This window comes from Lathamus discolor, chromosome 1 (genome assembly GCF_037157495.1).
Source record: "Lathamus discolor isolate bLatDis1 chromosome 1, bLatDis1.hap1, whole genome shotgun sequence".
In the NCBI taxonomy this organism is placed as follows: Eukaryota; Metazoa; Chordata; class Aves; order Psittaciformes; family Psittacidae; genus Lathamus; species Lathamus discolor.
The window spans coordinates 36,839,519-36,852,234 of NC_088884.1; the positions used below are offsets into that span (position 1 = coordinate 36,839,519).

General features: G+C 45.2%; 1 protein-coding gene across 5 annotated transcripts in view; it reads left to right on the plus strand.

Annotated features, from left to right (window-relative positions):
- The window catches only part of BEND7 (BEN domain containing 7), a 46,993-nt gene extending 35,982 nt beyond the window's left edge, over nt 1-11,011 (plus strand). For 3 of the 5 annotated variants that reach the window (XM_065667714.1, XM_065667743.1, XM_065667734.1), the window contains 2 exons: nt 4,402-4,452; nt 9,169-11,011. In XM_065667714.1, coding sequence (XP_065523786.1) covers nt 4,402-4,452; nt 9,169-9,230 — 113 coding nt within the window. In that variant the 3' untranslated portion in view covers nt 9,231-11,011. The remainder of the gene's footprint in view (nt 1-4,401; nt 4,453-9,168) is intronic. The other 2 variants (XM_065667724.1, XM_065667751.1) reach the window with 2 other exon arrangements.
- Nucleotides 11,012-12,716: the final 1,705 nt, after the last annotated feature.

The window sequence follows — 12,716 nt, forward strand, 5'->3', positions numbered from 1 at the left end:
TTATCCTGTGAAACATCATTTCAGACCGATAACATAAATCCTGCTCTTGCTTTCAGTGATACGCATCATTTCAGAGGATTCTAGTGAGTGGGGTGGATCTGCTTCTTGTACCCCTTTCTATACGGTGTACTCAACAGTGTTTCCAGGTTAAATGAAATCATGATCGCTGGACATAGATGCTGCCCAGCTTCAACCTTATTTATGATGTTTGCCTCATCTCCTAGAATTAAGGACAGAAAAGCTCCCTACTTGAAAGCTAATCAAAAAAACGCTGCTTTCTAGCAAATAGTTCCCCTGTGCAGATTGGGAAATGTTGTTATCCTAAGCCAAATAAAAACTCCTTTAACTTCCAAATCAGTGACAATATTGTTCATAGCTGGAAATATTCTTTTTCATTTCTTTATTTTGCTTTGGGGTTTTTTGTTAGTTCTTTGCCTGAGATCTGAGACTGGGGTAAGGGTTTTTATTTGTTAGATCTGAGAATAAAGCTGTCACTGCCATTAAATTTTTATTGGCCTTGTTCAGTCTCTTCAGAATTTCACAAGTTGGCTGTCACAAAGGAGGGAAGAGACTGTAGGTTAATGTTACAAACAGATGTTATGCTTAAAATTAAAGAGGGTGATAATATTCAGCCTTGACTACTGGTCCCATGTCATGCCAACAGCACAGGGTATGGGGGCATGACTTCGTAGTGCCAGATCTTGTCTTCTCCCAGCAGAGAAGCTGAACCTTTGTGGCTGCTGGAATGGGATACAAAGTGGCCCTGTAAGAGAAGGAGTCAAAGGAAACCGCATGTGCGAAGGTTTCCTCTCTTAAAGCAGCATGAATTACAATGCAGATTGCCTCGTGATTTACAGCAGTGGGTTTCCCATGGTGGGGTCTTTTCACCCTGCAGAAGAGCACATGGGTAGGTGGCTCGTGGCCTTGCCAGTGGCAGCACAGAGGGATACAGTCGACCATTAGCATAGAGATCTTAAACAACGTACAATCAGAAGGAACTGACTGGCTGTTCCAGTCACCTCTGTGCCAGACATAGCATCCAAGCCTTTTGATTACTAAACTCTCCATCCATTAATAAGCAGTAGGTCAGGGGCCACACATCTCTCACAGTAAGTTCTTCCTCCCTTTTTATGTTCTGAAGAGCCTCCAAGCTGTTACTCAGCAGTAATAGTCCATTGCATAGACAGGAAAGCTGATACTGTGTGAGTAGTATGCCCAAAGTACAAAGTGTAAGAGCTGTTCATGCAAAGTGATTACCTTGTGCATAACCTGGAAGATTTTGATTGTCCTAGTCCATAAAGGAAAATATGGCAATGTTAGAAAACATGCTGACATTTTCCAGGCAGGATTAATTTAAATAAATTACATGCTGTGCCACTTCATCCTTGAATTGTTGTTTAAAATTAACATCATCTTGTTGCAGTGTAAAACAGTGGGAATGATGGAAGAAAAGATGCTTACCTTCTTTTCTGGAAATAAGCACGTCTTTGTTCAAACTGCTGCTTCCATTGTTTTGTATGAGGGTTTTTTTGCTTTCTCTTCATCTTTCTGATTTCCCTGGTTTGTGTCTTCAATACAATATCCACATGTTGAAGAGATCAAGTTGATGGTTTTTTGCTTAGTAGTACACACAGGGCCAGGAATGATGGAGGATACAAGTCCAACACGTGCTACAGTGCTTTTGTGGCTGATATCTTAGACAAAACCAGCAGTATTAAACTGAGTGACTGCTGCATTCATCTTCCCAGCCCTCAGATACGGAGCAAGGAGCAAACCAGCAGCTCTGTGCTTAACAAACATGTACATCAGAAGCTAAGCTGTTATTTTTACTGTTGTTTTGGGGAAGGTTCTAAGGAAATTACTATTGGGATTGTTTTGCAAGAGCTTCTGAGCTCCATCTAAGCAAAGGACAGAAAAGAGGCCCCAGATTCTCACAGCAGGCTCTATTCCTGCTTGCCTTGTCTTGCAACCTGGCTCAAGACAGGCAGAGCTTGGCTGGCGGTCTCTGGGTGTGGTTGTCAAAGGCAAACCTTCTTTCCTGCTTGGAATGACATATGGAAAGGTGGTGGTTTACATCCATGTTGGGAGGTCGAGGTGTTTGTCATGCCTTTGTGTCGTACTTCACCTGGAGCTGCAGTTACACATCCAGGTTCATAAAACAAATTCAGGCAGCTATTGAGAAGAGAGTAGTTTCTCTGGGCATCTGCTGTGCTCCCACTCGCGTTCTGGTGCTGGCACAAGCATTCACGTGGTGATGTTGTCAGTTTTTAATGAGATCTCATCTTGGTGACCATATAAACATTTGTGCTGGCATGAGGAACAGGACTGGAACAATTGGTGGAGAGCTGGACCTCACCTGTCAGTCTTGTGCCACATTAAAATGGCACAAAACTGGTCCTGCAAAGTTGGAGGCTCAAGTCCTTATCTTCTTTCCTAGCTTCCATTTGTTTCTTTCTGAATCGCTGTTTTTCTCTGAGTTCAGTATATGTCAGAAGAGCAGTTAGGCAGAAAGGTAACTCCATCTCTAGAGCTACTTCAAGGGTTGCTGCAGAGAGTTATCACTTGAGTGGACAGCCTGATTGGCTCCAACCCTGGTGTTGATAGAGGGGAGACTTTTCAACCCATTGCAAGCGCTCAGATCTGTCTTCCCCGTTTGCATAGCTTGGGTCCCTTTAACCCAAGGGGCCAGTTACAGCTTTGTCTCTGCTGAGTAGCTGTGCCACAGAATCACTTGGTGCAGGTTCTTCATAACATAGAAGTTGGCCTCAGACTGTCAGTTTTAAAGCTGTGTCTGTCCTGTTGGCTGTTTCTCAGCTGTTCGTTTCACTGTGCTGTCTCCTCCCTTGCACATCCAGTCCTTCCATCACTGGGAGTCCAGTCCACGTCCAAACCAGCCAAACTCTTCCTATTTATTGAGCCACCCATTCCTTCCAATATTCAACATTTTCACAGTAAGCTGTACCAAGCACCTGATTTGTTTCTGCCCAGCATGACACCTTCTCACAGAGAGCAGAAGCATGTATCAATGCAAGGCACAGGGTCACCTGCAGGTCTGTGCCTTGTACTTTTCAGTGCTCTCCATTTAAACCTTCTGTGGGAGGAAAGCTGCTTAATATCAGGAGTTTTAGGTGATTTCTGTTTCCTTTAGTTCATTTAATTGAACTGAGTAGGGAGCAGACAGGTGAAAACTCAACTGACATCCATGCATGTCAAAGAGAGAGCAGCCTCTTGGTCCAGGGTTGGTGGATCTACATTAGGAAATTAACATAGATCAGGAGCTGCATTAGTCCTTATGATATCATCAAAAAGGCAACAACTTAACATCCTCATGTGTAGAGCAGTGATAAAGATTACCAGGACAATTAGCTTCATTCCAAGTAGGAGCTGAACTAAGTTGCTCAGTGCATCTGTAGCCTTGGTCAGATTTGATCCCTGTAGATATTGTGCAATAATGGATGTGAGTAGGTGTATATCCATCACACTGACCCTGTACAGTGTAATGGGCTGGTCCTTTATAACCACACCTAGTTTGCTGAAGTCCTTTCAAAGATCTCATTGTGTTTTATAGGCCTTAAATACCATTGCTGAAGTGCCAAAAGACAAAGATAACAGGATTCTGAATGAGGCTTGTGTAGATTAGGCACTGATTTCCTGTTACACGCCTATAACTTACTCGGGGTTTACATGCACACTCCAGGGTACTACAGTCTAACAAGTCGCTGCACATCCACTGAGCCAAATCAGTTATCTTTATGCATACCCTTGGCCTGTGGCAAATATGAGATGAACAAATTAGGCTTTTAGCCTTCCTTCACTGTGGGCTAAATGAAGCCAACTGATCTTGCATAAGCTGTGGGTTGAAAGCACGTGTGTGTGCACACACTGTAACTGCCCGTGTCTCTGGCTGCTTATGTGCTTTTTTAATCACCGCATCTTTGAAGACACTTTGCCCTTGTAAATCTGTGCCCCATAAAACGAGCTCATCTGTGGTCACGGTGCAGGAATGGGGGTGTTCAGCCTTTCCCCATGATGGCAGCTGTCAGAGGGTGGAGATCCAGCCTTCCAAGGACTGCTGGTGACATTCCTGACATGACTTTATCAAATGATCCCAACTCCTTTTATCATCTGGATATCCAGAAACCTTAACAAGAACAAGCGTTTCTCCATCCTATTGCTGGCACAACTGCTCCTGAATACCCAGCTCCCCTCTTCTAAGTTTGCATTTTTATTATATGACCTTTTCCTCCGAGCAGGCAGTGAGGTTTTAAACAGAGCAACAGCAAATTGCAGTGGAGGAAAGTAGATAGAAAATGCAAAACCACTTTTAGAATATGCAGCTTTTTAATCGCCTTCTCGTATTCAGTCAAAGTAATGAGATTTCTTGTTTATATTTGCAATCAGCAGAGGCACCTGACTGTGATGAGAAGCCGGACATTTCTCTCCTACAAACAGGTAAAACGCATTCACATTTTTATCAGCTTCCAATGTATCGGTTTATTTATGGCACAGAAGCAGTTTTCAGTGCTCCTGGCATGTCACATACAGGCAGGTAATTGCACACAGGACCCAGCTGTCTTTAAGTTTTCAATGGCCTGTGTTAAAAAACAAATGCATTAGAATCTTACCATTCCCCCCTCTATTTCATATCCATAAAACCTCAAGGTTCATGGCAGCAGCTAAGCTAATAAGTTACCCTTCTTACGCCAGACTTGTGCTCATCCCTGGTATTTCTGGGAGGTTTTTGCTAGGGACAAACACAATCATTTGTAGCATGTGCTCAGCTGTCCAAGGTATTAGCAATCATGTTGGGTTCACAGAAGGATTGCAGAGATGGTTATGTGCTGGTTAAGTGTTGGGTTGCTTTTCCTTGAAGTGCAGCCACCCTCAAAAGCCTGACAGCAGCTGCACAGCAGCTTAGCTGGGCAGCTGGGCGGGCTGGGAAAGAATGTTTTTGCACGCTGTTGCACATGGTGTTGAAATCAAGATGGGCTGAGACTGAAATTTGAAGCACCGCCTCATTAAAGAGTCAGTCTATCAACAGGCGCCCTGATGGTAGGAGCTGAGCTGCCGTCCTCTGAAGATACAGTGAGGCCGCAGTGTGGGGACAGTGAGTGGGGAATTTCCCTGCATTGCAAAGTCATTTCCCTGTGCTTTACACGTTATCCCCAAAGCTAAATTAAAAGGAGGGGGAATCTTGCACAGACAATATCATGGATTATGGTGCATTCTTATCATGTTTCTAAGGTATAACAGCAAAGGGTGGTTGGAGATCAGCAGTGCTCTTGCTGTGAAGAGCAGGACAGCATCGCTGAGCTCAGGCCATGCTACCTGGAGGCTACAGGGATGGACAGGAGAGTAGTAATACTGTCACAGCATCTTGTGCAAGGGCCTCCTAATCTCTTACGTAGGGGCTGGAGAGAAGGAGCTCTCATACACTGCTGCTGTGTGCCTGAGCAGCAGCTGCCAGCCGTGGAGCGCTGCCGGTTGCAATCCCGCTGTCGGAGCACGTGCAGTTACTAAGGAATAGGACCAGCGAAGCAGTTGGGAGGACAAGCAGCTATAGTCTAGTTCTGGCATGGGCCCAGGGGGGGCTGGGAGCACGCGCTGCCTGGGAGCCGCCGTGCTGCTTTCTTGGCCAGGCACTGAATAGCGTTTCAGGGCACGGCTGTGATAATAGATGCAGGAAGCTCTGGTTTGAAAGGTCTCTTCCAAGTGACATCCTGTTCGTTGTTTTTATCAGGGAGGGAAGCCATTCTGGTGCAAGAGGACCCTAATAAAGGTGGCTGATGCGATGCAGCGTTATCTTTTCATTGCTCTGGTGACTGTGTTAAGGAGAATTACCAGGTTGTTGTGCTGTTCGAGCACGGTGTCTGTAGTTACTACTCACGTTGTACATTTCTAATGGTGTGCTGAGGTGGTTGTGGTAGTGAAGACAACTCCCTTTCCGCTTCACAACAGATCACCACTGTGTTCTGTTTGCCTGTACGACTCTGAGCATCCATGCATGCAGTTTTTGGGCTGACATGCTTCCTTGCAGTGTATACTTCATACAGTCCATGGAAGGACACCTAAATAAACCACGCTGCAGTATGCACTGCTGGGGGAGGCGATGCTCACCGGCTGTAAGCCAAATGTTTGGTTCCCACCCATTATTATATGTGTGCAAGTGCCTCTTTATAGCACGTATCCGTGTAATATCGTACTGTTCTTGGAAGCAAGGGATTTAAAGTGATATTCAGACAGTGTAATGACAGGAATTATGATAGCCAAAATACAGATGCTTTTTATTAAGGACTGTAGCAAAAGAGGTGGAACATAACTTTTACACAGGGGTCTCTGCCTGTCAGCATAGCTGGTTTTGTAAAGGGGTGGTCACTGGCAAGTTCTTTAAAGAGAGCCTTTGTGTGGTTTATTCAGCTGTCTTCTTTGTTTAGCTTGAAGAATCTTTGGGGAAGAGTCTCTCTGACTGTGTTTGTACAGTGCCTGGTGCAGTGGGCCTTGGTTGCCGGTGATAGCTAATAGCAAATAAATCACAACCTCAAGTTGCACCAGGGAAGGTTTAGATTGGCTTTTAGGAGAAATTCCTTTGCTGAACAGGTTGTCAGGCATTGGAACAGGCTGCCCAGGGAAGTGGTGGAGGCACCATCCTTGGAGGTGTTTAAAAGATGAGCAGATGTGCACTTAGGGACATGGTTTAGTGGTGGGCTTGGCAGTGCTGGATTGGACTTCATTTAAAGGTCTTTTCCAACCTAAATGATTCTATAATTCCATGATCTGTGATTAACCTGGTGTATTGGTAGAATAAAACCAGATTAGATTGGGCTGCTTGATGGAGGTGGGTCTTGCAGGAGGCTGGATGGGGGGGGGGGAAAGGAGGGGTACAGAAGCTGTCTGTGGCAGACATCAGATGGTTGCTCTCTTGGTCTTCAAGAATTGAACAAACTTGTGAAGCAGAAGCACCCAAAGTGGATGATCTGAATCAGTGGTAAGTGCTGGTGCTTAAGAAGAAGGATGCCTTTAATCAGCCTTTGCTGCTCAGTCCGTGCTGCCTGTGACACTGGTGACATTGTGCACAAGATCTGGCTGTATGTGAACTAGCGATGCCTCAACCCTTGTGTTTTTGGATCACAGACTCTGTCTGACACTTCACTGGAGACACCTCACTCAGAAGTGTGGTTGCTCTTAACGCTTTTCATCACTGGTGGGAAGAGGGCTGCTTCCAGAGAGGTCAGGTCTGCTCCGGTCTTGTTAGGAGGTGCCAGCAGGACTGGGCTCTGTGAGCAGTAATAGGTGCCTACAGCTGGGTCTGAACCTGCTTACTGCTAGCAAAGTGCTGGGCTTTGAGGAGCACAGGGGCTGTTTTGTTTTCTAAACCCTCTTCTGGAACTCTAAAGCCTTGTAAAACATCCGAGCTGGTTCATCCCCATAAAACTTAAGGGGGACATTTTTTCCCAATTAGATTTTAGCACTTGAGAGCAGAAATCGTGCTCCTGTTTTAAAATCACCATCAATGCTGAGAGGGCCTTTGCTTTAAAAGCCATTGATTGAAGGGTGTTTAAAGGAAATTGGAAACACTGTGGCAGTTAAACTTGCATCAACAGATAAATCTTAAGAAAATACTAGAATTGTCTCTAACAAATGTTATCAAAGCTCAGGTCTTCCCCAGCACCTACCAGAAGCTGAAGGCTGTGTCCAGAGCAGAGCTGAGATGGGTCAGACAGCTCCAGTGGTAAATACCATTCACTAAGTAGAAAGACTGATTAGTTTCTCGGTGCCCATGGCAGGGGGTTGGAACTTGATGATCTTAAGGTCCTTTCCAACCTAAACCATCCTATGGTTCTATGATACAGGCACCTGCAAGGTGTGAGATAGGGAGATAGGTCTTTATCTCACAGATGTGGCAGCTTTTAGAGTCTTTTCTATAGAAGCTGATATTGCAGAAAGGCTCATCTTACTTTGGTCTGCAGTTTACAGAAAGCATCTGGATGTTGTGTTTTAAAAGAGAAACAACAGGAAGGTGTAATGTGTAACCCCTAAGTTCTGCATGTGGAAACAGATGCAAGGCAGCTGCACCACCCTGTTCTTGCAATCCTCATCCTGAATATTGGATTTGTAAGTTACATGCAGCCCAGGACCATGCCAGATCTCTCCTTATACCCCTGCTTTGGGCCACAGCTGTGCTGAGAGCTTGTGTAGTTTCTCCACACTGGGGTTAATTTCCAGATGAGAGAGAATTCTGATATCCCTAAAAGAAGGCACAACACTGTCATCCCAATCCTCAGGGCCAGGGGTGACACAGTTTTGTGAGAAGATGAGAGCAATCTCCTGGTAAAGAACCAGATGATAAGAAAACAGCAACGAGGCAATTCTATGCAGGTTGTCTGCTTTTCTCTTGAAATACAATATCAAGAAAATGAAACTTCAAACAATGAAAAAACCTTTTCGAAACTTTAAATACAAATCCTTTATTGTAATATAAATCTTTATCCTTTCAGTGCATGACTGTGTGAGTCTTCCCTTTTCATTGGGTTGCATTTGCCTCTCAGGCTGATTGATGTCTGTCTCCTATTTGCCCTGTGTTCTTAGTGAGCTCCTGGTAATTCTTCTGTCCATCTTTCATTGTTCTGTTTAGAAAAAGCACATTCTTAAAGTGCTTTAAAAAAGATGGGATATAATCATACCGTGCACCTTTTCATATCTCTATATAATATAGATAGATATTTATATATATGTATTCTCCCATATGCATTTAGACTGCTGCAAAGAAGATCCCAAAGTACGTACTCGAGGTTTAAAATTCATGTGGTGCCTTTTCCTTTCTTCAGAACCTAACTTCAAAGGGGTGAGCATCGCAGAGCAGTTTGTTCTGGACTCTAATGCAGCGCTTGACACCTGAAGTGGGGGCACTGGATGTTGCATGAGGAACTTGGCTGGCAAATACGGAGTCAAAAAACTATTTAATTTGGTTTTCTTTAGCCAACTGAGCCCTACTCTAAATGGGATTCAGTAGCCATTGCTTGTGTACACACCAGCTGCTCAGCTCCAGCACATGTTAGAACTCAAATACGTAATTTCCATCAGTTTAATTTTTCCCTTTGGGGGGATAATTGACTGATTGCTTCAAATTTTGGTATTTTTAACTGATTTCCTCACTGTTTCTCCCCTCAGGTTGCCTTTTTGACACCACAACAGATCATCTGATAGATGCAAACCTGGATTTTTCCCCTTGAATATCACATCCCGCATCAGTGTTTGTCGCGGATAAAAGCGTCCTCTCCTTTGGATAACATTCCCACTAGATCGGCACGAGAGCTTCAGTGTACAAGAAGACATGGACAATCCACACTGCTTTCATCTCATGCTTGTGTCGTTTCATGCATTTTCCATGTAACCTCAAATCACAAAGCTACCAGATCGCTTCACTCTTCTTCATCTTAATTAAAGATGATTTCCCTCTGCATCCAATGCACTATTTAATTAGCAGGGCATCCACTCTGAAGACATCCTCTTGCCTTTGTTTCTCCTCCATGATTGTGTTTTTCCACGTGGTTGTAAAGCTTGCCAGCAGTGTTCCATACACTGTGATTCTTCCTGTCTCCAGGCATCTCTCTCCATCAGGAGCCCCAGGGGCTCAATGAGCATTTGACGTGGCCAAGCTCTTTACAGACTCACTTTTCCTCTCTTGGCTGCTGTGTTACCAATGACCAGGATTCCTCCCAGCAGTGCCCAGTTTCCTAATTGTAGCAAGGAGAAGCTATTCCTCAGACAATTTCTCCTATGTGGTCCTATTGGGATGGCTCTTGAGCATCTTTGCAGTGCAGATGGCTGGAGGTGGTCATTCTCCCCTCGCTCACCTGTACTTCAATCTCAAACCATATCAGTTTGCTGGTTTCCAGGAAGAGGGGCTGCACACTGTGATTTTTCAGCCGCTGCCCTTGGTGACAATGTTCGACCATTTTTGAAGCTCAAGTCACCTTTCCCCTGGCACTCGATTGATACCTCAGCAGTAAAGATGAGTAAATCGATCAAGACATTGCACTATCCTCTTAGACGCTGAAAGGGTCAGTCCTTTCGGGCTGGGGCTAAGGTAAAATCGTATGTGCCCTCCATGCAAACCTTCACTTCTGCACCTTCATCAGCACTAAATTCACTTTAAAGATGTTGGGAAAAAGTCTGGCAGGTCTTAACCTGCATCATCCATCACCAGGTAGTCTGAGCGTGTTTCCTGGAATTCAAGGGAGAGCTGCTGGAGCCTTCACCGTTGTGCTTCATTTCCCTGTGGATATTTTAGCTGCATCTTTTTTGGGTTTCAAACTGTTTGGCCTTTGAGTGTCTCAACAGAAGTGCTATTACAGAGTGGGATGGTTGTCAAAATATTGAATCTCTTTCTTTAGCAATCCTAAAGCCTGCTTCTCAGATGTCACCCAGTGCCCACAAATAACACCGAAGCCAACAGGAGCGCTTTGGTCTCTTGGCACCTGAGAAACCAGGTTCCCAGCCCTTCCCCACACACCTCCTGTGGACTCTTTGGAATACCTGTGTTCTCTCTGAAGCTGTGGAATAGATTGAATGTGCACTGCAAACCTTAAGATTTGAGTCTTTTCCTTCCTTCGTGGCTTGGAGTTGCCTGTCTTGGGCAGGGGGCACTGCTCCGTTGTGTCCGTATCGTAACCCTTCAGCAAAGGAATCAGCGTTTTGTACCTTTGGAAGATTGCGTTTGTGTTTCCTTCCTGTGACTACTGTTGAGACTTTCTTCAGAAATCTTTTTATAGGGTTTATTAGAGAAAAAAAGAAGAATCATTCCATATTTAGGTAAAAATGTCTCAATCTTCTGTATATATGTTTTATTAATATGTAAATATTTAGCTATTTTTAAATGACTATGTTCTTAATAAAGCGACAAGGGACTAGTTGTGACATGGTGTATGACGTCGTGGCGTGGTATGGATCTCTGGGAAACCCTCTTTGTCAGTTCAAGGAAAGCAAACTACAATAAATAACTTTAATTGCACGTGGGTTCCTGTGTTCTGTGCTGCATCCCCATATTCCAGAGGAAGTATCCACCCATTAGTGGGTGGAAAACCCTAAACCTTTACCACCACAACACTACTTTCCCAGCTGGCTCAGAGGGAAACCATGCTGCCTGCCAATCACAGCAACGTCTATATCCAATCGCATAATAACTCTCGAGTATTAAGTGCTGATATGCTTGAAGTCTAATTTTAATTGAATTAGGTGTCTTTATAATCTGCACTTAAAAGGTTAAGCTCTGCTTCTATGGAAACAACACAGAGGAAGGACAAACCAATACTCGTAATTTGGAGTAGCTGCATAGAGGGATGTGTGGTAATTTATTATCACACCCTTATCGAACACTGTTTAGCCCTGGAAAATACTTCCTCCAAAAAACATGTTCCTGGTAATCTTCCATCAATTACAAGGAGCCAGTGAAGTGTGAGAGCGGCTCGGCACACCTCTGTGCTCTATGTAAAGAGCACCAGGGATAAATGGCTGGTAAAATGTCTAGTGAGAGTTTCCTTTACAATTTGGTGGCTGCACGAATCTACTGAAGCCAATTGAACATCTTGTATTGGTGTGACATGGCATGAGTCAGCACAGCCATCCCCTTCAGGGAGTACTGAAAGAGCTACTAACGCATAGATCATGGAATGGTTTGGGTTGGAAAGGAGCTTAAAGCTCATCCAGTTCCAACCCCTTGCCATGGGCAGGGACACCTCACTCTAGACCAGGTTGTAGGCAGCTGTAGGGAGCGATCAGGTCCCCCCTGAGCCTTCTCTTCTCCAGACTGACCCCCCCAGGTCCCTCAGCCGTTCCCCATCACACTTGTGCTCCAGGCCCTGCACCAGCTCCGTTGCCCTTCTCTGGCCCCGCTCCAGCACCTCAATGTCTCTCTTGCAGTGAGGGCCCAGAGCTGAACACAGGATTCGAGGTGCGGCCTCACCAGTGCCCAGTGCAGGGGCACAATCACTGCCCTGGCCCTGCTGCCGCACTGGTGCTGATACAGGCCAGGATGCTCTTGGCCTTCTTGGCTGCCTGGGCCTCTTGACAGGGCTGCTCCCAATCCATTCACCCCCAGCCTTTACTGATACAGGGATGCAGGACCTTGCACTTGACCTTCTTGAACCTCATGAGGTTCACATGGGCCTGCTCCTTCAGCCTCACAAGGTCAACAGTGATTGCCAGCACCTTCCATGTGCCTACAGACTGGCTTCAGATCTGAATGTGGCCCATTACTCACACAATGAGGGATCTTCCAGCTGGATGGAACAAATCCATCCTTTACTAAACAAGTATTTTGACTCACCTGCTCTGCACTCCAAGTCATGCCCAAAAGTGTGGCTTTGTTTGGCTTGGGTTTTAAAACAGGGGACAGGTTTATACACCACCTGCACCCACATGTGGTCTCCAGCTGAGCTCCAGCATCCTCACGGGGCTATTCAGCCACTGCACCCCTCTGTGCTGTGCACAGGACACTAGAGATTAGTGCTTTGGGTGAAAAAGAACCCTTCTGAAGCTTCAGAGGAAAAAGGATATCCTGCTGCAACATGAAAGGAAACCGGAGCCTGGGCTTTATAAAAGATGCATTAATTGCGAGACGAGAAGAAAGTCATCTCGAGTGCCTGTGACATGTTGGTTTAAGGAGGGATGGCTGAGTCTTCTGGGGAAACAAAAGGATGCGGATGGGTGTCCTGACA